Below are 25,845 nucleotides of genomic sequence, written 5' to 3' on the forward strand. Positions count from 1 at the left end.
TTCATAAATACAAAATTTTATTTGTACTTCATTAGTGTAGAAAGACCACAATGCTTTTCATATCACAACACTCAAGACACGCCAAGTTATTCAAATACATAATTACTTATTTATCTTGACTAAACAAAACAGTGCAGTTTAATAAAAGATATACCAAAGATAGAGTTCACAAATTCATTATCAGACCAAAAAAAAAAAAAAAAAAAAAAAAAAGAACACAGTCTAGGATTAACAGGAATAAGCTTCATCATAATGGGGAGAAGTTTTACCATTACAAAGGTATAGAATGTTTAAGCAAATACATGTATGTTCTTTGATATAGTAAAATGTGTCTCTTTAAAATTCCTTTAAACAGGATTTGGTTAGGACAGCAGCGTTTTCTTTCTTTATTGGATCTTCGTAGTTCTTAAAAGCTTAAGGGATATCCATTTGGAAACTATGAGAGAGACTGCAGTCTCAGGACCAAGTCAAATCCTACCCTCTAACTAGTAATATTCTACCATTATATAACATTAATAAATAACCTTCAGTGACGGCTATGAATGGAGCTTTGCTTTGTGGTAGAAACACTCCGATACTTCAAAGATGCTACAGCTGGGGAAATGTCTTGTAAGTAAAGAAAAAGCACTTAAGATAGCTTTTTTTTTCTTTCTTCAAAAAGTCCTTAGTTTTACAAATTTTCTTTAAAACAGTAAGCAAAGCACCACATTCTTTCTTCTTATCAGAATATCTTCTGTCCTCATAATATAATTAACAAGGACAATTATATTATTTATTTCAAGAAACATTATACCTTTCATTTTTCCCATTCTTCATATTAGAAGTACTACATTTCCCAGTGTATGTACACTAGACACTGGGATAACGAATGAAATATAATAATTTGGAGGGATATATGTAATTTATAACCAAAACTTACCTAGGATTGCATATTTGCATATTTACAAATTAGTGTATAGCTCTGACTTGGATTACAAAGTGCGAAAGGAAATTTTCAAAATGATTGTAGTGCAGAATAGAACATTTTCCCCTTTCTAGGAATCGTTTCCACTTTGTCTCCAAAGTAGCAAATCAACAGCATCTGACGTGTGGTCTTGGTGGAGGCAATTCTGGTGGAATCTCAGGTTCTGGTTGTAATGAGAGGATACTATTGGACAACTCATTCCTTAAAATATCCAGGGGCATCTTCAGGATAAACAAAAGACAAAAACACATTTTAACTATACAATGTGTATGTAAGTGCTCTTCAAATTGTACCATTACATATAAACAAAGTATTTTTATATAAAGCTCTCTAATCATCAACGTTTAATTAGACATTCAAATATTAAGCCGAAAACCAAAAACCAGGTTCAGGATGCATCATGGCAGAACATAAACACTGCCCAGCTCCCTTTACACCTGTGGTGGAAGAGACAAGACGGACCTCATACATGTGTATTTTCATAACCCAGTACAATGGAAACTCAGTTAATTAATAAATGAAAACACTGTTCTGCATTCTCAGGGGTACAGCATTACTGAAGAAAGAAATAACCTCTCTGAATTATGTCTGAACTGAGCAGATAAAATGTAATAACAGAAAGTTCTTACTAAAAAAAAATCTCTGAATGTAAGCCTAAAGACGCCTAAGAAATTGCTGCTGCTCAGTGAAGCTGTCTAGCAATTTTACTGGAACTCAGCATCACAGAAAGGCTCTGGCAATGGAATCCGGCCCCTGCAAGAGAGCAGAGCACTAAGCGAGGCAAGGACCAGGGGCTTCTCAGCTGACATATCTGCACATTCCACTAATCTGTCTGTATCTAACTTAATTCTTGTAGGAAAGCAGGAAAAAAAGAAAAGCAAATGTCAAATAAATACAGCACATTGTTATACCAGCTCCACTCACTCCACCAAACTGCAAATATACTGGACATAATACCAAGGACACTGAAAACCACTGGATGGGAAGCAGCTGCCACTATAGCAGGCTGGATGCCTCTGGCCGAGTAACAGCTTCACCCGGTTCCTAAGCCTGAGAAAAACTCCTGTACTTTCCTTTCAAAATAAAAAATTCTCAACCAAAAAATCGTAAGTTTCAGATGAAATACTTTCATGTAGGTATTTTTTTTTTACCTTTTTCAGAATGTCATCAACAAGTTTCAGAAATATCTCATCCACGTTGAAGTTGTCCTTGGCACTTGCTTCGCAGAACCGCATCCCAGTTATCTGCTGTGCAAACTAAGGGAAAGAGTCGTTTTTGCTCTGCGTGGGGTGCAATGTAGTCTGATGTATGGGCATGAGGCCACCGATGGGGGAATCATACTCTCTGGGCTTCAGCTTGAAGGGAAGGGGTGAGCTAAAGGTTTGTAAAAGCTCATTTATGCTTAACTGTCAAGTTCATAAGTGCGGCAAATTCCTACATTATAAGTAAGTAACCAACAAAATGGTGATACTATGACCTTCAAGTCAAATTACGTGGCCAAATTTCTAAAACTGTAATGTATCTGACATTTAAAATGTGAATATCACTGATTCTCCGAGGAAGGTTAAAATACGTTAGAGTAAGAGAAAATCATGAAAACAATTTTATGCTTTTAAAAAAAAAAAGTCTCTGTATAAACTGTCAGGTTAGATAATAATACAGCATACACTAATGTGGTTTTTCCCTTCCATTTCAAAATGAATTTAAGGAAGAAGTTAAAAAAAAAAAGGCAAACATATGAGAGGGATGTGACTGAGTGATAATTGCACAACTATTTCATAATTTAAAAAAATGAGTAATTTGTTAAAAGAAAAAGGTGTGCCAACTGCTAAATGTACAAAGTGTGGGAACTGTGACTTCTCTCTCCTGCTCCCCATATTTCTCTCACCTTTTCACCTTGCTGTCTGGTGATTTCTCTGTCAGTTTCACAGTCCAACTTATTTCCAACTAAGAGAAGTTCTGCATCTTCCGAAGCATACTGTGGAATTTCAAAAGAAGCTGCATTTCAAAGATGGGCATTGTCATATGTTGACAGGAAATGTAAACCAATCCAGTATTTTTCACTCATTTGTTCATTCACTCTACAAATCTCTGAGCTCTCCTCTGCCCCAGGCAGGCCTGGTTATCGTGGTGTGAAGGACGGCTCACGGCGTTTACAAAGAAACACAGTCATAGATACTATGAACCACTATGTTCTTAGCCTTTCACCAGTAATTCCTTAGAATCTACCCTACAGACATGATTCAAAATACAGGCAAAGCTCTATACTTAAAATGATCATCAATAAAAAATCGTAAAAATCCAAAAAAATAGACAAAGAATGAAATAAATTAAGGCACATAAAAGAACGCAGCCATTAAAAAAAAAAAAAAAAAAAAGCTTTTGAAGAATAGTTAATGACACAGGGAGGCCTTCATGATAGAATACTTAGTGAAATAAGCAGGATGGAACACTAAATTTAAGTAAAGTATAAATCCAATTTGGTTTTTCAGGGCAGCAGAACTACAGATTTTTAAAATTTACTTTTGTGCTTTTCTTGATTTTCCAAATATTCTATAATGTGAGGTATCATTAATTTTATAATCAGGAAAGTATAGTAGGTAAGCTACATTTCTAAGTTTTTAAAAATATACAGGCACAATAGAATTTCTCTTTAAAAAGTTAAGATGTCTTGAATAACTCATTTAATTTTGTGTATTCTAACAAATTATTTGAGATATCTAGACTGCAATAAAAGGCAACTGAATGATGTGACCTTGGCCAAGTTACTGGGTCTTGGTCTCCTTATTAGCAATGTACAGGGAAGAGTAATAGGCTGGTATAGAGTAAGAACAGTGCCTGGTACACAGTAAGCACCCAAGAAATGATTGTACTTCCTTAAAAATGAGTAAACAGCAAGAGAAAAGAAAGAAAGAGAGGAGAGCACTAGACCTCAACACTGGCATATTCACAAAATGAAGTACCTACTGGGACCCTTAAGGTTAAGGCCATTGCTTTCGGTTTTCAATTCACTACATTCTGAAAAGTTTAACCAGCAATTAGGACTGCCTTTTTTAATTTCCTTAGGAGCCCACCCTGTGGCTTCAGTATAAGAGGAAATCAGCATCCAGTGACACACCATCACAGAGCTGGCCTCAGGTCTCATCTCGGTAGCCTTGGTCCCTAACACATTTTAAAGAGGCACACACTGATAACAGGCTTGGTAAAATAGGCAAACAAACATTCTCCAACATTATCTAACAGATGGGTTTAATACAATTTGTAAACAAAAATTCAATTTATAATATATAAAATGTGCTTGTTATGCAAAGGAACTTAAACATCAATTTGTTGCATTAAGGAGAAGAAAACTCAACATGTGGTCACTGTATACCACCGCATCTCACCCCCCACTGCTGTCTTCTAAATGTGTATTTTGGGTACACATTTCTTAGAGGGGAACCCACAGTTTACATTAGTCATACAGACACAGGGTATCTATATGTAGTCGATCATGAGCCAAAGAGGAAAATCTGTTCAAAATGAGAAACCAAAGGACACCTACAATTTTAAGGGCAGATGTTGTATAGATGACCGAGGCCCTTGGAGTGTCCACAAGCACTGTGGACAGGCCATCTCCTTGGCGTTTCTCTGCAGACACTCACAAAATGAGCGTCTAAGTGAATGTTATGCAGAAACGAGAATGCCCTTCATCTAATTCCACAGAAGCAGTTTGATATCGTGGAATGAGCATGTCTGGGCTCTGACATCAAACAGCCCAAGACACAATAAAAATCCTGGTTTTATTCCTTAAAATAAAACTGACTTAATATGTTGTAATATGGATTAAGTGACCTTTAGTATGTAAAAGCATGCTTCATAAATATGTTTTCTCCTTCCTTTTATAAGGATTAATACCCACGAGCAAAGAGTTCACAGCTGAAAGAAAAATGCAACACTTACCTTATCAATCATCTTCATCCATTTTGGCAAATCATCAAATGTCTCCTTCTTTGTAATATCATATACTAATATGATCCCCTTGGCACTTCTGTAATAAGCTGAGGTAATGCTGTTGAATCTCTCCTGACCTGCTGTGTCCCTAAGAAATAGTAGCAAGAAAATCAGTTTCCAAACAATACCCATAGTAAGCAACCCCACATTCCGTTGCACAAGTGGAGAGCGCTGGCCCTACCAGGCCGAGTCCTTCTAGCCACCAGGCAACTCTTCACATCTGTGCATGTTCACTATTAGTGGGGATAGCTTTTCTGAGCTCGTTAGATTCAAACAAAAATATAAAGGAGTCCTGATGTCTTTCAAACCAAGTTTAGGGAAAAAAAAAAAAAGAGAACTTTTATGGCAAAAAGTTATAATAAAAGGGGGGGAGAGAAGGTAGATCCCACATAATTTAACTAAAGATGCTAAAATTCTATACATAACAAAATCTTAACTTTAAAAAAAAAATGTTTTTAATGTGAAAACTCATGCAAAAATATCATTAAGCATAAAAGTGATTTTTTAACTCATACCTAAGCGGCTCGCATAAGCTAACATTAACTTTGGGATAAATTTTTTGACATTCTAGAATGAAATTATGAAAGCATGAGAGAACTTAATACTACGAATTACGTAAGCACACTTGGCCACACTTTCTCCCCCCCACCCATAAACTTTGTTCCAGAAGGTCCTAAGTTTCTCATCTACACTGCGAGGAACTGTTCTGGAGGGAATAAGAGAGACAGCAGAAATGAACAAGGAGTTAGGTGGCAGGCTGACGTTTGACTTTCATCTTCTTTATTATTATTTTTAAAATCCTCACCCGAGGATATTTTTTCCATTGATTTTGGAAAGGGGGGGAGAGAGAAGCACTGATGTGAGACACACAATGATTGGTTGTCTCCTGTACACGCCCCACTGGGGGTGGGGACAGGGCCTGCAACCCAGGTACTTGCCCTTGACTGGAAATCGAACCCGAGACCCTCTGCGTGTGGGCCGATGCTCTAACTACTAAGCCACAGAGGCCAATGCTCAGCTTTTATTTTTAAGTCATAAAGTATTATGCTCGAGTCGGTTTTTCTAGGTATTTTAACTCTATAATTGGTATATTAACAGGTATATATGCTGTTATTCCCCCAATCTCCTCAAAAGCAGGGACTCAAATCCTATCTGGGATGCATAGCAGCTGTTCCTGGTAAGCTCTGCTCTAGCAGGCAGGGCGGCCACTGCGGAGTCCCAGGCACCTGGGTGCCTAGTCTTGCTTCTTTAGAGAATTCAGCTTTTCCGGAACGAGCTCAGTTTTGTAAAATGGTAGAAAGAGTAACACCCTCTATGGGAGGCAGTTATCAACAAGGAGAAAATGTATGGACAGTAATTTAAACTACTAAGGTGTACAACTCTCCTTTAATCAACCTCAGTGGCTAACATCGGATTTTGTTGATAAGAAGCCCCACTAATGTAAAATGTTACAGAATCATCTTGTTCTTTCCTTAATCCTTTTGAACAGAAAAAGTGGTCAAAGGGAACGGGAGGGGAGATACCAAATAGTTTACAGATACAGTCAAGTTCATTATTCTCTGACTGCTACTTTGAAAGAACTATTTATTCTCCGGGCTGAAGCTGCCCATTTCGACATGAGAAATGACATAAGCACACTAACAGTGTTCAGAAGCTGGCTGAGACCTAGTTTCTCCATCTAATAAGCTAAGAAACTGCTTGAGACAAATGTGGCTCAGCAGGGCAGGGCTTGTGATCAGGGAAACAATTTCTCTAAAGATGATCTTTTAGCTTTCCCCCAAACCCTAACTGCTGGCATACCCCCAGGGGCCACAGTGGATGGAGTAAGCTAGGGGCGGTGGAGTAACAAAAATAAGGTTCCTTACTGCAAGGCTATTCAAAGCCTGTAGCAAGGTAGTGCCTGACTTAGGGGAGAGAGTGTGCAACGTTTTCCAAATGCATCTGATTGAGGTGCAACTGTGAGGACTGTGTCCCTAAAATACCCTCTGGCAGCAGTGCTATAATTTATGTTTTCATTCAGGCTGAACCTACCACTAATTAGTTCACATTACTAATGTTATGCCAAACAAATAAAAAAACTCGTTACCAAATTCATTTCACATAAAAAGCAAAGCCATTTGCTTTGTTCCAGAGGACATAAGAATCCCATGCTGCCCTTGAGTGGAAGGCCCAGGTGAGCCAAGGCTGGTCTGTTTTTGTCCACCAGGGTCCAGTAGGGTGCCTGACCCAGAGCGGCTGTCAATAAACATGCACTGACCAAAAGGTTACATGTTTAAAATGTAGAATTCAGTTCCATAAATATTTATTAAGTGCCTACTATATGCCAGTACCATAAAAAAACCTACACAAGTCTCCCCTTTTTAAAAAATCAGATAAGGTACCAATCTGATCATGCTTTCATCTTTCTATAAAGATGCACACTCTAGTATCCCCCCCCCCCCCATTATCACCATGAACCTGAATTGTCACTGTAATGACAAAGAGCTTATTTCTAGGGATTTGCAGTTTATTAGTGTCAGCGAAATCATCATTTACTATGGCTAGCATGTGATCTTACTATTATTTCTCTCTCTATTTTTGTTGTAAATTAAAATATTCCTGCAATTCTGTTTCCCCAATTTGGTAATACAATGATGTTTTAAAAATTCAAAGATTCTCATTTGTTATACTTATTATATCCAGCGAAATGATACAATTACTAATCTGAAGGGCAGGAACCAACTTCAGTATGTGAGATGCTCTACCTCTTCCAAGCACAGAATGAAAGGAAAGGGATCTGATGTTAATATAAGAACACTGGTGAAAACCAAATTCCCCAACAGTGAAGACTGACATGATGGACAGAATGAGGGGCCCTTATATAAGCATTTCAACTCTTTGCCTAAAGAGAGGAGACAAATTTCAAGGCTTCAAGTCCATTTGAACGCAATGACTCTAAGTCACTGTGTATAGTTTTCAGGATAGTGTTTGGATGTAAATTCATGAAACAGTATTCTAGCAGAAACATTTTAATTTTAATTATACTTTAAGCTCTTATATACATACACGTACAAACACTCTAAGTACAGAGATGGGAAAATGGTCCTCCTTCTAACCCCAGATATCAAGGAACTGAAAAATGTGACCTAAAAATGTGACACCTGTAGCTTTTGGTACCTTAAACCTTTAAGAATCTACAGTAAATACTATTTTCTTAGATTGGCTATATCCAGAAATCATCAAGAAAAAATGCATTTCTTCTGACGACATCTCTCTGTAAAGACCGACTGTCAGTGCTCCCATGGACTGACAGTGTACAAAACTGGAGCACAGCTATTATTAGCAGTCTCTTTGAAGAGCTCCTTCCAATTACATGAGCTCCTCCTATGCCCTCAACTGGTGACAGTAGTGACGAAAACATGCCCTTGACAAGCAAGATTACAGCAGCAACAGCACAAGGACTGCTGCTCACTCCAAAATAAGCCACGTGTTACTTTAAGCAATGAATTACGACTCCAGTGTGCTTCCTTTCTACCTACTGGACAACAAAGTCTTTCCCTTCAGGAGAAGACAAGTCCCACTTCCTAACTCAATCACCGGGCTAGTCCCATGCAAAACTGCCATCATGCTTTCAGCAGGTTCAGTGAATCTTGTTTTCCTCTCACAATCACTTTTCCCCATGGACTGCGATTCATAAGGTAGGGCCCTCAAATCAGATTCAAAGGCACTGAAGTGAGACTCCAGAAGTACCCAATGTCACCAGCAGACTTCAGGGAGCAGAGCCAAGGGAGGCACAGGGCATTTGGACACACTTCTGTAAAACAGACTACTACTGCCTGAGATGAAAACAAAATTATTAATACATTAATTAAGGTATGTTTTTAACACAGGCCACCATGTCATCACTTAGACACCGCTGTCATCCACTAAGCAAGCTTCACCAACATTCTAATATTAGCTTTATCTTGTTAGTGAGGCAATTTCCATCAAGAAGTATCTCACCTACAGGTGCTATGTACAAAGGTGGACATACTCCAGATACTTTTAAAGATGGTTTTTTCCTTGAAGAGCTTATAAAATTAAAAACAGCAGCTCATATGAAAGATACTTTGTTGCCATTTCCAGAGTTCAAAAAATAGACAGCAAAACACAAAGTTTGCTGCCTTTCTAATCATGGGCTAATCTAGTTAGAAATATGCATTATTTTTGGTATCAAGTATTTAGGCGAGACTGTTCGTGTTTCATAATTAAGTTAAAACAAAAACCAAAAAAACAACAAAAACCAAAAAGTCTTAAAGTGGGTTATATAGTCACAGATGGCCAAATAAAGATATTACCTCAGACACCTCCGGTGCGCAAGCAATGCTGGTTCGGCTGCAGCTGTGCCCCAGACAGGGACACGGATGAAGAATGAAGGCATGGCACTAACATTCAAGCATTAGGTGACCGATGATGCCACAGATGAGGCAGCAATTAACGCAGATGAAAGCAAACACACACATGGTGGACAAACACTCAGAGCTGAGGTTGACCTGCCGAGAGGAGTTAGTAAGCTGAGTACACTGCAGCTGTGCCGTTAAAAACAAAAGGGCATTCTCAGGACACCTCCGTGGCGGCTTTTAAACCACCACCAGACCTGATCCTTTCTCCACAGATCGGTTTCCTAATGACCCCTGTGGGCTGCTGAGAGCCAGCGGAGAGTTCTTAGAGCTGAACACAGTTGGTTTGGTCTCTCATACAATTATAATGTGAGAAAGGGGCTGTGGATTCATTTCCAGTTGACATTAACTGGGGCTTACTTCACGTGGCATCAGCAATATGGCCAGAAGGAGAGTGTGTGTGTCCCACAGTGATACTCACACTGTGCCACCAAGGATAGTCTCTGAACTATCTAGAGGTTTTTTGGCTTGAAACTGCAAATCTGGTCAGAAACATACTGAACTCTCTTTGAATACTATCAAACAAAACAACTGTAAAAACATGAAGACAAGCATTGCAGCAATCATTTTAGTGGTGACAGTTTTGTCAAATGACTTGAAAATAGAGGCATAAAGGCTCCATATTAACTATCATTAATGTTCTTCTTTGCACAACTCCCCACGTGCGAATGGCATATGAAATAAGTAGACCCTTCTAAATTCTCTCTCACTGTTCATTGTATTTAAACATGAGCAAAGGAGAGGAAAAGTAGGAGAGGCAAACCAGCTCAAATGGTTAATTGAATTAGACAAGCATATAGATTGTTAAACATGTATGGCAATTACTGAGTACAGATTCTCCACTTACCAGATCTGTAGCCTAATTTTCTTTCCTCGTAGCTCTACAGTTTTAATTTTAAAGTCAACACCTGCAAATAAAACAAATGAAGATGAAGCAAAAACAATAAATTTGCAATTTGTAAAAAACAAAACAAAACCCATTTATACATTTTAATATATCATTATCAGAAAAACAAATAACAACAACATGGACATCAATAAATCTCAAAAGGGAAAAGCAGAAGTAGCGAGTATCTGTAAGAGCCCAGCCATTCCACACTTCACAACTGCAGGTCAGCCTATGTATGTTTTACCCTGAACACTGTGTAGCATTTACTAGTCATTACATAATTAAAAAGAATTTTTAGTTTTCAATTACCATAATATAATTTATTACTACCATAAATTTAGCATAAAAATCATTTAAAATTACATTTATCATATTAACAAATGGCTTGAAAAAATGTTATCTTGGGCAAAATTCTTATACAGAACACTGGACATAATCTTGATTTCTAACAGCTTTAGTCTGAATTTAGAAATTGTATTAAACTTTTTAGCATTCACACAAAATTTAGTTATATATAAACATGACTTCTTTATTATATTGTCAAGTGTGGGAGAGGAATTATTTTTTTAAAATTTACACATAAAAATTAACATACCCAATTTTTATTTATTTTAATATTAACAAGCAAACTATCATGTATTACTGTCCCTTTCCAATTGAGATAACATTTAAACCAAGTTTTTGTTTGTGTAGGTCACTTTATATGCTTCTCAGTTATAGAAAACGTAAATATTTCACAGTACAAATTTTTAAAACTAAAAAAAAAAGTAAATCAGAGGCATGCTGGCTAAATTTGAGAACTAGAAACCTATTCTTCATAGGAACTACTTCCTGACTGCTTTTAGGACCCAGGGTGCCCATGCTACTTGGCCTCCAATAAGCAGGGGGAATGTGTCTACCAGTGAGTGTCATGTGGTCACACAGAGAGCAGGGACCCCACTCGCAGGCTCTCCATCTCAGGGGACTGATGAAGCACTTCAAAGTCAGATGATGTTCTTGAGGTGAAGGGAAAGGCATATGACTGGCTTTTATAAAATTAGTAACACACTGTAGACACCAATGCAATACCAAAAGACTTGTTTACAACCTTGGTGGAGGCGGGGCAGTAGCCCTCATCTGTACAATACAGAGAAGTTACGTGAATATAAAATGTCACAAGAAAACAAAGCTACAGCATATTCCATTAATTTAATCTCTTACACCAGATATAATTTCAAATGTCACTGAGTCAAACCTGGTTAATTCAATTTCACTTTCAGTTCTGGAACAAATTTGCTTTCCAGAGTCAAATGACACTGAAACAGCCTTGAAACAGGAAGCATGTTTGTGCACCACCAAAATCCTCAGAATTCCTTAATGGCTCAACCAGAGGGGAAGAGTGTAGCTTAAAGTGATCCTCTACAAGGCACAAAAAGCAGCCTGGAGATATTTGCTATGTTTTGATTTTAAAAAGGCACAGCTCAATGACAAAATACTGTCTTCCTTATATTAGCACCAATTTGGGACCTCACTATGTTACTCTGTGATGGCAATTTACAAATCAAATTCATATTTTGTTATGGCTATTATTCTTACTTTTGTTTCCAGTTATTTTTATTTTTTAAGCTTTAGTTAAGGGAACTGTAATTTTTGTAAAACGTATCACAGTGGCTGCTACTTTACTGAAAAGAAGTGGCAGATGATACTTGTGAGCTCTGCTTCAAATCAACTAAAAGAATCCTTTGAAACAGCCAGCGCAAATAATTTTTGTTTTGATTAGTCTGTTTTCTCTAAGAATTGCTCTGAGCCTAAACATGTCAGACACTCCCAATCAACTCGAATAACTTATCCAACTTTAGCAGTCCCACACTAGGACTATTTTGTAACCACAAAGTTTAATAAATAAAAGGTAAGGGCACTAATATTCAAAATTAATAAGTGGTAATGTTATCATTATGAAAACAAAGATGACAGTGAACAGGATTAATAATCTGTTTAGCCAAAATGAAAACTGTCTAGTTTTAGTGAGTAGATTAATGACAAAGTAACTAACAACAGAAAAGTATCCAGTGGCTAATTCTAAACCCCCATAAAAGAAAACAGCTCATTAAAATAGTCCTTTTGAATGAAATATCCTTTACATCCAACAAACACTAGGTGGCTGTTGGACGTACTCCAATTTATAGCTTAGAAACATATCATTGTATCAGAGCATGACTAAACTTTTTTTTAGTATGTCTTTATTAATTTCAGAGAGAGGAAGGGAGAGGGAGATAGAAACATCAATGATGAGAGTCATTGATCGGCTGCCTCCTGCACGCCCCCACTGGGGATGCAGCCCAAAACTCAGACATGTGCCCTGACTGGAAATTGAACCTCAATCGCTTGGACCATAGGTCGATGCTCAACAACTGAGCCACACTGGCTGGGTACGACTAAACATTCTTAAAAACCTTCTTACATCAAGTCAAAGTATCTCTTAATGTTGGCCATTTTTTATATTTAAATGTCACAGAAATGGTAACGATCCCCACTAAAAGGTATCAAGTCATTAATAGTTTTATATATTCAGATTAGTTTTGGAAAAAGTCAGCAGAGAGGCTCCTTCTCACCGACTAGGAATGAATGCCTAGGACCAATGTTTATAAACAAACAGGGACAAAAAGGGAGACAACGGAATTTCCATCCACAGCACTTGCTGAAAACCCAGTTTCCTACAGGTCTCTTGACTGACAGAGGAAGTGATCAGGCCTACTACTCCCATCAGTTGAGGGGGACAGTCCCTGCCCTCAAAGAGCTTAGTCATACTGACCTAATCAACCACCACCCCATGTACTTGGCAAAGATGCTTTTCTCTCTGCTGTCCTCTCTTAGAGAACCTCCTTGTCTGCCCAGAAACCATTTAAGTCCTTAGTGATTTCCAATCTGAACCCTTATGATGGTCCTACCCCTTACGCTCATTCCTCATGTGTGTTCCATTCTTGGACCCTAACTCTTTTCTAGACCTTACCACCTAGCTCCTCCTTTGTTGTTGGTGTCCTCTCCGAGGACAGTATTTCACTTCTGAAAGCCTAGGACACTGCCTGGCACACAACAACAACTCAATAAATCTGATAAACGGAACTCCCCCTGGACCCTCATCAAATGCTGGATATGTAAGGAGGAATGCTACTATTTTGGGGAAATTCAGGACTTATGTTTTTAAAACCCAAACAAACAAAGCACTTAAGTAGTAAAAAGAAAGGGCAGTCCAGCTAGCAGGGCTCAGCGGTTGAGTATCAAGATCCAGGAGATCACGGTTCAATTCCCAGTCAGGGCACATGCCTGGATGGCAGGCTCTATCCCCAGCAAGGAGCGTGCAGGATGCACCCGATCAATGACTCTCTCTCATCATTGATGTTTCTATTTCTCTCTCTCTGAAATCAATAAAAATATATTAAAAAACAAAAAAGGAAAGGGCAGATGTCCTGTGTCTGGTGGGCAGAGCACTGGGATTCCTACAATTTCTAGTCCTAATATGTTCATGTCCTCTCCCTACACACACCCATCCCAGGAATTATGGTAACAGTTAATTCAGTTGCTTAGATGGGAAGTAGAACAATAAGTGAATTATCCTGACAAGAGCTTATCTGTCTTTTTAAAAAATCCTCACCCAAGGACATTATTTTATTAATTTTAGAAAGAGAAGGAGAAACACTGATGTGAGAAACATCGATCGGCTGCTTCCGTGCCCGCCCCAACCCGAGAACCTATAACCTTTTGGTGTGTGGGATGACGCACCAACCAACTAAGCCACCTGGCCAAGGCGGGAGCTTACCTTTCCTTAAGCCAATGTTATGTAATAAGTCTTTCCAGAAATATTTTATTATTATTATTTTTTTATATCTTTATTGATTTCAGAGAGAGGAAGGGAGAGGGAGAGAGAGAGATAGAAACATCAATGATGAGAACCATTGATTGGCTGCAGCCCGCAACCCAGGCATGTGCCCTGACCGGGAATCGAACCCTGATCGCCTGGATCCTAGGTCGACGCTCAACTGCTGAGCCACGCCTGGATGGGCTCCAGAAATATTTTAATCAGAAAGGACACAGGTCTCAGGGCTGTAACCTCTGTATCAATGGTTGTACAATGCTCTGAGTCACTGTGTCTTTTTTTAATTTTTATTGTTGAAAGTATTACAAATGTCCCTTTTATTCTTCATTGATCCCCTCCACCCTGCATCCACTCCACCCCCAGGCCTTCCCCATACCAATGTCTCTGTCCATGGGTTATGCTTATAAACATGTAAGTTCTTTGATTAATCTCTCCCCACCCACACCCCCATCCCCACCTTCCCTCTGAGATCCCTCAGTCTGTTCCATGCTTCTATGTCTCCGGGTCCACTTTGTTTATCAGTTTATTTTATTATATTCCACATATAAGTGAGATCATGTGGTATTTGTCTTTCTCTGACTGGCTTATTTCACTTAGCATAATACTTTCTAGTTCCTTCCATGCTGTCCCAAAGGATAAGAGATACTTCTTTTTTACAGCTGCATGGTATTCCACGGTGTAAATGTACCAAAGGTTTTTTACCCACTCATCTACTGATGGGCACTTGGGCTGTTTCCAAATCTTGGCTATTGTAGATAATGCTGCTATCTACACAGGGGTGCATGTATCATTTCAAATTGGTGTTCTGGGATTCTTAGCATATATACCCAAAAGTGGGACCACTGGGTCAAAAGACAGTTCCATTTTTAATTTTCTGAGGAAACTCCATACTGTTTTCCACAGTGGCTGCACCAGTCTGCATTCCCACCAACAGAGCACTAGGGTTCCCCTTTCTCCAAACCCTCGCTAGCACTTGTTTGTTGATTTATTGATAGTAGCCATTCTGACAGGTGTGAGGTGATATCTCATTGAGGTTTTAATTTGCATCTCTCTGATGGTTAGTGACCTTGAGCATCTTTTCATATGTCTCTTGGCCATCTGTATGTCCTCTTGGAGAAGTGTCTATTCAGGTCCTTTGTCCATTTTTAAATTGGATTTTTTGTCTTCCTGGTGTTGAGTTGTATTAGTTCTTTATATATTTTGGAGATTAATCCCTTATCAGATGAATCTTTGGTGAATATGTTCTCCTGTACAGTGGGTTTCCTTTTCATTTTGTTGATTTTTTGCCATGCAGAAGCTTTTTACTTTGATGTAGTCACATTTTTTCCCTCCCTTTGGTTGCCCTTGCCTTAGGAGATATATCAGCCAAAATATTGCTCCGAGAGATGTCTGAGATTTTACTGCCTATGTTCTCTTCTAGGATTTTTATGGTTTTGTGATTTACATTTAAGTCTTTTATCCATTTTGAGTTTATCGTGTATGGTGTAAGTTGGTGATCTAGTTGCATCTTTTTGCATGTAACTGTCCAATTCTCCCAGCACCATTTATTGAAGAGACTGTCTTTACTCCATTGTATGCTCTGCCTCCTTTGTTAAATATTAAGTGTAATGGCTTGGGTTGATTTCTGGGTTCTCTGTTCTGTTCCACTGATCTATATGCCTATTCTTGTGCCAGTACCAGGCTGTTTTGATTACAGGGGCTTTGTAGGATAACTTGGTATCTGGAATTGTGACCCCTCCAACTTTGTTCTTTCTCAAGATTGCCCTGGGTATTTGGGTGTTTTTTTGTTCCATATAAATTCTGAAGTGTTTGGTTCAAGATCTGTGAAATATGCTTTTGGTATTTTAATAGGGATTGCATTGAATTTATAGATTGCTTTGGGTATATGTGTCTTCTTTTTGATCTTAATGACTTAATAGTAATGACAGTGGACATTTCTCAGGCACGCTGTGCCTTGACACCCAACACATGGAATCCTGCAGCAGCCCAATAAGGAATGTACTATTACTCTCATTTTACAGAGAACAGGAGAGTGGAGAGAGGACAAGGGGGTCTGCATTAAGGTCACAGCACATGCTGGTTGAATGGCAGAACCTAGATTGAAATTTATAACACTGCTCACAATGGAAAGTTGTTATAATGAAAATCACGATGCCTGAAAAAAGGAAAGTGTGAAATGTTCTGTAAATGACCCAGAATCACATCAAGCTGTTAGAGAACAGAGCTTAACTCTGCAATTTGTCTTTATTTTTGTGTTTCGTGAATTTTAGCAAAAGCATAAGGAATTTGTGTACTTAGTGCTGATAAGACTTTTAAGTTCCCCTCCCTAAAGGCAAAACATTTCCAAAACATTACTGTATTTCTTTTTGGGCCATAAAAGTTACAAAAGTGAATATAGCAAAAATAAACAGAGGCTTCTTTCTGCACATTCCTTTCCAGCAAAAGCTAAAAAAGCAAAAATAACACCATGGCCCATGCCTACGATTACAGCTGAATGGATAGGACGTCTTCCCTTTTTCCTCTCTGCCCTACCGCACCACCAAAGAACAGATTTTATCTTACTTAATGCTTCCAGGAAGTTGAAAAGGTTTAGATATATTTCTACCAAGGGAGAAGGTGTCTAGCATTTTCACTGAGAGTGAGAAATTAAGAAATACATAAAGGTCACATAGAGGTAAATTTAACATTTAAAAACAAGTCACCCAACAGTGAAGCCGGTCTTCTGTCTAAATACCATCTACCAGAGCAGAGAACAACAGAAATTCCCACAGGGAAGCAGCACATAAAGGAAAGGAAATGCATACTGGCCATCAGGAGACCACCTTTCAAGCACCGACCTTGAGAACTATTATTTAATATTATCTGGCTTTTCCTGCTTTCACTGTTATGAGTATTTGATGAAACAGAAACTAAGTACTATAACGTAAAACATTGATCATTCTCAGAAGTAGGTACCATTAAAATTAATAAAGCAACTGCACGTCATTCAAAACTGCTTATCAGGCCTGAGGATATCAAAAGTCCATCCTAAGTTTATGACCTGCCTCCGCTCCAGCACCTCTATGTCTCTGACATACACAGGAGCACAAGGAAAGGGCCTTGCACTTGGCTGCAACAAACACAGTGACACCACGAACTACATCACGCAGGGAGAGCAGGGAGTCCGAAGTTATCAAAGGAGAGGTGTGGGGAACAGAATGCATGTGCCACCCGGGAGCCCATCAGAACAGACGGGCAGTTCCATTTCCATAAACCATACATGTATAAAAGAAATTCACAGACAGGGGTTTATCCCCTTCTTAACAAAAAGAGTAAGAACTATTTTATCATGTTTACTGTTTCAGGTACCAGTCTAAAGGCTTTGTATTTACTCACTATACATTAACTCACTGCAGTATATCCTCTTAACAATGTATGAGGTAGATAATATCACTGTCCCCATTCTACAGATGAAAAAACACATCAGAGGTTAGCTACTTGCCCAAGGTCACCAAGCTGGTATTAGATAGATCTGAACCTGGGCTGAATGGCTCCAGGCTATGCGCCTCCCTGCACAGCCTGATCTGATGAATGAGAATGGCTGGAAGAGAGGTATAAACAAATATTCAATGTTAAAAAAGAATTCTGCATTGTTAGGGAAATACTGTCCCAGTAAGAGTAAGGGTTGCTGATTGGCTTGGACAGGCTGCTCCTGCATCGCAGGCCTTCCTTCCTCAGCTCCCTGGTTAAGCAGGCCCTTATCTGAAAAGGCAGTCATTTTGACCTTAGTCACAAGAAAATATGGATGGGGGAGGGGGAGGCAGGAGGGAAGAATCTGGAAAATTAAACACACACACACACAGAAGCCCAGATATCAAATGGTGGATCAGTAATATTTTCTTCTTATGCAAAAAATATTAACTTTACTACTATTCAGGCTGGGTCCCTAAACCTGCAGCGACTGTCAAGTAGATTCTGTACTTCACGAAGGCCACGTGCTTACATTTTATTCATGTTCTCCTGTATGTATTCAGTAGTCATCTCTACAGGGAAGGGTGATTGTGGGGAGTGTTTCAGAGTTTTTGCATCTGAATTAGGAGAAGGGAACATAACTGGCATTTATAATAGCCTTTTCTAGGCCAGGTACATAAGATATTTTATCCCCACTTACTCCTATACCAGGAGATAGAAAAAAGAAGGTAAGCCCTATTTTTTCCCCTCCTTTTTAAATGAGGAAAATGAAGTTAAGTCACTTCCCTAAAGACACAGTGACAGCTGTGGTAGAACTGGGGCTTAAGTCCAAGACGTTGAGCCCACCTCTGAAACCACACCCTTCTCACAATTGCCATCACCTGGGAGAGCTCCCAGAATGAGAGTAACGGCCAAGAGAAGGTCAAGGGGTTTTCTTCTGAAGTGAAAAATTAAAAGTGGATATTTGATGGTAGGTGTGTGATTCCTTTTCAGTCAACAAGAGAGTGGAGTTCTGCTGCGTAACAGGCCTAAAGAGGGGAGGGACAGTGTATAAGAGTAACACAGCTCCCCATTTAGAAGGGGCGTGTTCCTTCACCTGGTTTAGGGGGTCTGAAGCTTGTGCATTCAATTAAGCTTGGAAAACCAGAGGAGTTTTATTCATCAGCTATTTCCATCATAAGTTTGCCTGAGGAGGAAATGCAGGTTGCTGGGTTTTTTGCAGACTAAGAAGGTATTATGTTAAGCACCAAAAACCACACTGGAGGCTGTCAGATTTGGTGGGGAAAGGTTTTCTATGGAATACAGTGTTCTGTTAGGCATGTGTTATCTGATTTTAAAGGAAAAGCATTAACTGCCACCATCAGCACCACTCGCCGCCCCAACCATCACATTCAATTAAGTGCACTATTTTACGTCTGTACAGTTTTGGTTTTCCAAATATTTCCCAAACGTCAGGAGTGCAATCAAAGAAGGAGAAGAATCCGGTTCCTCCTCAGTTGTAGCACAGCAGCAGGGCACTTTACCTTTCCTAACGTCTCATTATGGCTACTTCCCCTCATTATGACTCACTTCCCCTTCTGAAAAGGACAGGCCAGGTAAGCAGGCCTTAGCTTTGTGTCCTACAAATGGTTAGCAGAATGGCATCTTATGTAAGTGTGAACAGCCTGTCAAAAATATTTGCTGACTACTGTACAAAGCAATGTTTTCTTTACCAATTCAAACAAATACTTAATTAGAACAATGTATGTGGCACCCAAGGCTGGAGAATAATTTGGACCTCTCAAGGGAACCAGCTCTGCCTTCAAAGATCTGTACCAGATTGCTCCTGGCAAGCTCCACAGGCTGGAGGGAGAGAAGCAATCTCTAAGAATCTGGATCTCTCTCATGCATAATGAAACCTTTCTTCTTCAGTGCCAGTGCTGAACAGGGAAAGGCTGAATGCTTAAGCCAGGTCTTTAAATAGATTTTTATTCAACCTAAACAACCCCACTGCAACTACATTTCCATGTTTTCTGTGAAAGATAGCTCCTTTATTTCACAAAAACGGATACACTCTGCACAAGCCTATCAGTTCATTAAATAAACCTAACCACACAATGCACCGCATATGCTTGTATACAAACTAAATATTAACCACGACGCACTGGTCCCTTTCACACTCACATCTCCCTGAGTCATCGTATTGGCAGGGAAGTGCTGGGCTTCTGCAGTGGGAATTCTGGACAACTTTCCCTAATTCTCTTTCAAGTGAAACACTTGGGCAGATCAGTGATGGCTTGGAAGACTACATACGAATACAGAAGAGCAAAATAAAACACACAGTTTAGAATCTGAATCCAATAGATGTTCATTCTGGGTTTCTGAAAAATCTCTAAGTTTCCAGAATAAAGGGCAAATCACCAACATCCTTATTAGTGGTTCCACTGCTGCTAGGTAAAGTTGACCAGGCACTCGTGATCATGTCCCCTGACTTTCAAGGCCAGACCCACAGACAGCCATTTCTGCCAGGGGTTTATATTCCCGTTTCTTGGACCCCTCAATTAGGCTTCCAGTTTGACTGCTGGTCCTGATAAAATGCAGTCAGTTGCACCACCAAGTTTCCCAAACTTTGAAATGGGCATTCTGAGTGCACCTTCCTCTCAACACTAGACTCAAGAAAGATGAGTTCTCATGGAGAACACAGGCACTACGGCCAGCAACGGAGTGAAACCAGGGCTTCAGTAAAGAGCACCATTTTCTAAGACCAGTTACACTCAGGGGGCAGCCTGTGAAGTTTAACGCACTGCTACAAAACAGGAAAAACAAAGACAGAGTGGGGGGGGGGGTCTCAGAACTAAATTTTAAAAACTTTTTAATTCGGATATTCTGTTCTTTCCTAATTTGGGGAGGTTCTACTTCATCTTAAGTCTTTTTTCTTTTCTTTTGAATAGTTGGCAATTTGTTTTCATTAAATGTCTTTATTGGCAAAATAAAAAGAATTAGCAATCCCTATGTTGGTCTCCAGCACTTGGGGGGAATTTTTACTGCCCAGGAAAACCAGAATTCTGGTCTTGATGGCCTTACTCCTACTTTACTTAAAATGTCAAATTTTGGAAAATTTTTTATAAATGTGTAGAAGGCTTAAGACATATAAGTGACTGAATATTTAGGTAAGAAATCTAATTCTTAGAGCATTATTTTAATATCAAGAAGGCAAGTGACAAGTGATGATAAGGGCATAGAAGAAGTCAATTTCATTGATACCATAAATCAATGACATCACTATCTTCAAAGAGCTGTAGGGAGAACCAAATTAGATAAGCAGGAAAGGGCTTCATGATTCTGATTTTGATCCATCAGAAATGTCACAAAGCAAAGTAAATATAAATCTCAAAGTAAGCTAAGGAACATAGAAAGAACTTATTGTAGCCCTGCCCTGACCACTTGCTGACCAGCTGTGCCACAGTGGCTAAGTTGTTTCTCTCTCTGAGACTTTGCTTTCTTATCTGTAAAATGGGGATAACCTTCAGGATTGTTAAAAGGATTAGAGTGTACTTTTGCTGATACATAGTAAAATGCTCAAAAAATTGTAGCTACTAAGAGAATGTTGTATTTTATATGTAGACAACTAAATTACTTATCCAAAGTCACAATCTAGCGAGTGGCAGAGCCTAAATAAAGAACCCAGGCAACTTAATCTTACTCTAGTGTTTTTTCTAGAATGCAATGCTGCTGGAGTAGGGGGTGGGTGCTGCCTGATAAAACCATTTCAGTCCAAATAAAATTAACAGGTAGCTTCCAATAGTTACAACTATTGGAATAAAACAAAGCAACAATTGAAATAAAACTATTGAAATAAAACAAAAGTGGTCAAACACATAATTTTATGGGTTTTTTTTTGGGTATATTAGATAGTTGTGGATTTCTACAGCCAACTAGTTCCCCCCCCCATTTCTCAAACTTTAAAAAGCTGCTCCTGTACTTTTTAAAGAGACTGTCAAATTATGCTAGCTGTATCAGACTAAGCAATTCAATTCCATGAATACAAGATACCAATTATTTGAAAATAATCCTCTAGACAATTTCCATTAGTCAATTATTAAAAAGTCTTTTTAGTTTTTCATATCCTAGTGAAAACAAATCAACCTCTGACTTAATAATTTTTTTTAAAAGTCAACATTTTGCTCTTAAAATAGGTTATCTAAAATTCCCAGGACTTCCACAATGATCTTTTATAGGAAGTCCAGGTGAGTGTGATTCACTTTAAAAAGGCACATGGAGCCAGGCCAGTGTGCCTCAGTGGTTGAACATCAACCCATGAACCAAGAGGTTGCCAGTTCGATTCCTGGTCAGGGCACATGCCCGGGTTGTGGGCTCAATCCCCAGTACGGGGCATGAAGGAGGCAGCAGACTGATGCTTCTCTCTCAGCGATGTTTCTCTCTATCCCTCTCCCTTCCTCTCTCTCAAAGCAATAAAAAATATATTTTTAATTTATTTTTTATTTTTTTAAATACATCTTTATTGATTTCATAGAGAGGAAGAGAGAGATAGAAACATCAATGATGAGAGAGTCATTGATCGGCCGCCTCCTGCACGCCCCCAGCTGGGGATCGAGCCTGCAACCCGGGCATGTGCCCTGACTGGGAATCGAACCCTGATCGCCTGGATCCTAGGTTGATGCTCAACGCCTGGCTGGGCTATATATATTTTTACAAGGTACTTCAGAGGCAGTCTCTTCTAAGCCTCTCAATTACACTGGCCATCACTTTAGTGAGGCACCTTGGTCTGTGCATGCTCAGACTCTCCCCAACATGCTGCGGGACATGCGCATGGTCTTTTCCAGACTGCTGTCACGAGCAGACCACATCTGCAAGTCCAGACAGGGTAAGGGAAAAGTGTTACTGTGGAAGAGAACCTTTCTCAATGTGGAGCTGACTATACTACATGGAGACGAAACTCAACAAACTGGCCTCCTCAGAAGGCCCTATGAGCTAACTGCTTAGACGGCAGGCATTCAGGTGAGGCAACCACAATTCTACACCACACCCAACGCCATATTTAAATAGCATTTTTCTAAAGGAACCTGAGGAATGAATTTATCTTTACAGCATTCCAATGGGGAGGAAGCCTCCCCTGACCAGCCCTCACCCTACCTCTGGTTGGAAAGTCTTCCACTAAGCTCCTCAAATATTCTGTACACATCTCTACCGCTGCCCTCATCAACCTGGATCACCTTGTTCCCCAGGACTCTGGGCCACATCTGGATAAACTATGTCCTATTCACCACTGAGTCCCCAGTGGGGAGCATAGCATCCAAGGAGAAAGCAACTCGGAGGCAGAGCTCTTGAATGGGGATTAATGAGCTTTCTTAAAGTGTCTTCATACTCTGGACCAGACCGGAAACTATCATCTTTCTCTGAACTTCCCACAATTAATAAACACTTACCAAGCCAAGGACTACAGGCTACGTATGGAGGAAACAAAAATGAGGAAGACAAGAATCTAAGCACACGGGAACCTGGCCGTGGTAGTGGTAGACGAGGCATGTGCATGTGTATGTATTTATGTTTGTCAGGGGGACAGAGGAACAAACTGCCTGGCCTCCTGGCCTCCCACTTTCTTTCTCATTCCCAAATATCATATGGAATCCTGCCCAATTAGTTTCACTGTCTTCATGCCAAAGCCATCCTCAGAGGCTTTCTGGCTCCAGCTGCTACAGAATAAGGTCCATGCTCCTCAGCATCCAGCCAAGGCCTTGAAGCACGCATTTCTGATGTCCCCTAATGAGTCTTTCTCAGAATGTGGGGGTGCTGCTCTACTGTGGCCCCAGCTTAGAAAATCCGCCCGGCCGGGCGTGGCTCAGCGGTTGAGCATCGACCTAGGATCCAGGCAATTGGGGTTCGATTCCCGGTCAGGGCACATGCCCGGGTTGCGGGCTGCAGCAGATCAATGACTCTCTCATCATTGATGTTTCTATCTCTCTCTTTCTCCCTCTCCTTTCCTCTCTCTGAAATCAATAAAGATATATAAAAAAGAAAAAAAGAAAAGAAAATCCTTCCTTATCTCTCCTCTGCCTTACTCCAAAGCACACCTTTGCTCATCTCCTATCTCACCTCCACCCACCCAAGCCCTGCTACCCACCCATTAGTGCCTGTGCTGATTTCTGTTCATTAAACAGTACAACTGTATTATCCCTTATTTTTATATATTTTAAGTGTGGAGACATAAAAGACTGGTGATTCTAAAATTGCTTTTAATTCTATTTTATATATGTCAGGCATTACAGTAACAGTATAAACCCTCATTTGATGGTTTAATAACTCCCTGTACTTTATATGATCCAAGATTAGAATTTGAAAAAGTTATAGTTATGCTACTGAATTTTACTAGCCTGGTCCCAAGGCCAACACTGAAAAAACAAACAGGGAACAGACAGCACAAGGATTTCCAAAGTGATCTACTCCAAACAAGCAATAAGGGAAAGAAATTCTCACAAACAAAACAAAAAGACAACACAAAATTTGGGTTTTTTTTTGTTATATGGTAATTTAAAACCAATTCGCCCCAAACTGTACTGCCTTGGAGCTACCACTGGTTACAGTACTAAATATATGTACAAGAATACAGAATGATACTTTTAACTCTGAATTTCAAATTTAAATACAATTCAATGTTTCTTGGACATTCCCTAGGGAAACCACTCACTGCCTATCGCTGAAGGTCAATGCCCTTTATTTTGAAGAACGACCTCATTTATGTGGTTCCCCCAGCTTTGACAGCTTTTAAGGGGTGTTCCATAGAAACTGTTACCCACCGCCCACTTGAAAGTCCTCAATGCCAAGTACGGTACATTTGACCTCATTAAAAATTTCCCGTGCAGTTTCAATTTTAGGTCCCGAGGGCATTCTACTTCCTGACCTGGAGTGTTACTGTATTTACTTCATTGTTGCACTTCATCCACCTGGGTGGTACTGGATGACTTATCTCGACTTTTGTCCCTGGGTTATTTGAGGTCATGGACTGGTACAGCCGATGTCCCTCTGCCCCACATTTATAGTTAAAGCAAAATATTTAGTGTAGTTTTCATCTTAATATTCTTCAAAGATCCTCCACAGGACATTTGAAACGTCATTATTTCTGCATATCATAAGAGTGAGTTCAGATTTATAAAATAAGCCCTGGTTTCAGGGGGAGCGCTCCCCGCGAGGTAAGGCAGAGGCACCACAACCCGCTATAGGTGACCCTTTGCCTCCAGCCAGGGGCGGGGCTTCGACCTCGCCGCCCCGCCCCCCTCGCCCCACCTTTCCCTCGATGAGTAACGTGAGGGGCGAGCGTTTCCGCCGGGAGATGCTCACCCCGCGTCCGACAGCTGGACGGGACCAGTGCCTCACCCACCTCATGACCGCCCTGCGGGTGCGGGAGGGCACGCTGTGCCCTACAACCCGCGCCCACCGGGACCTCGCGAGGGCGTGAGGGGTCTGTGCCGGGAGCCGAGGCTCCGAGAGCAGGTCCGCGTGGAGGCTACACCACATTTCTCCCTCTGGCTTTGGGGACAGGATCGAGGGCTTCCACCGGGCCCCTCCCCTACCCCCAGATTTCACCGGGAGACCCAGCCCCCAAAGGCAAGGCCCTCCGGGGCCATCCAGCCGAAGAGGAGCGGCGCAGGGACGCGAGGAGAAACGGGGCGACAGAGCCAAGGGCACTCGCCGGGCCCCGGGCCCCGGGGGAGGCGGCGCCGGCGGCGGGAGGGCCCGGGCCCGGGCCCGGCCCCGGCCCCGGCCCCGCCGCGCAGCCCTTACCCACGGTGGACTTGCAGGCCTCGCAGAAGGTGTCGTCGGTGAAGCGCTCCATCAGGCTGGTCTTGCCCACGCCGCGGGAGCCGATGATGATGACCTGCAGCTTGAAGTCGGCCGGCCTGGGGGGCTGCTTCCTCCGGCGGGCCTGGCCACCCGACAGCGCCGGGGAGCCCGTGCCCAGGCCGCCGCCGCCCCCTGCCCGCCTCTGCAGCGCGGCGCCCGGATCCATGCACGCATACGGCTCCCGCTCGGCCCGCCGCCCGCCGCCGCCCGCCCCCGGGCCGCGCGCCCCGGGCCCCGGTGCCCCCTCGGCCTCCGCCGCGCGCCGGAGGTCGACGCCGGGCTCGGCGTCCGCCCGCTCGAGCGGCCCCGGCGGCCCGCGCGCTTCGCGCTGCAGCTGCGCCGCCGGTTGGCTCCCCGCGCCCGCGTCCAAGCCGCCGCCGCCGCCGCCGCCGGGAGAGGAGGAAGGGAAGCAGCTACTCCGCAGCAGCGGCAGGAGCAT

General features: G+C 41.1%; 1 protein-coding gene across 1 annotated transcript; it reads right to left on the reverse strand.

The window, feature by feature from the left end:
• RAB12 (RAB12, member RAS oncogene family) lies at positions 1-25,845 on the reverse strand. Its single transcript, XM_087818948.1, has 6 exons — positions 25,347-25,845; positions 10,223-10,283; positions 4,907-5,045; positions 2,853-2,942; positions 2,116-2,220; positions 1-1,185 (listed from the first exon to the last, which is right to left on the reverse strand). The coding sequence occupies exons 1-6, from the start codon at positions 25,843-25,845 to the stop codon at positions 1,072-1,074; spliced, it is 1,008 nt and encodes a 335-aa protein (XP_087675074.1). The 3' UTR covers positions 1-1,071.

This window comes from Miniopterus natalensis, chromosome 7 (genome assembly GCF_054644295.1).
Source record: "Miniopterus natalensis isolate mMinNat1 chromosome 7, mMinNat1.hap1, whole genome shotgun sequence".
Classification (NCBI taxonomy): Eukaryota; Metazoa; Chordata; class Mammalia; order Chiroptera; family Miniopteridae; genus Miniopterus; species Miniopterus natalensis.

Coding starts and splice junctions, on each gene's coding strand:
- RAB12 (XM_087818948.1), bottom strand. CDS start 25,845: ATGCTCCTGCCGCTGCTGCGGAGTAGCTGCTTCCCTTCCTCCTCTCCC. Junction 5,046..10,222: donor AAAATTAGGCTACAGATCTG/GTAAGTGGAGAA, acceptor ACTATTTCTTAG/GGACACAGCAGGTCAGGAGA. Junction 2,943..4,906: donor GGATGAAGATGATTGATAAG/GTAAGTGTTGCA, acceptor GAAATTCCACAG/TATGCTTCGGAAGATGCAGA.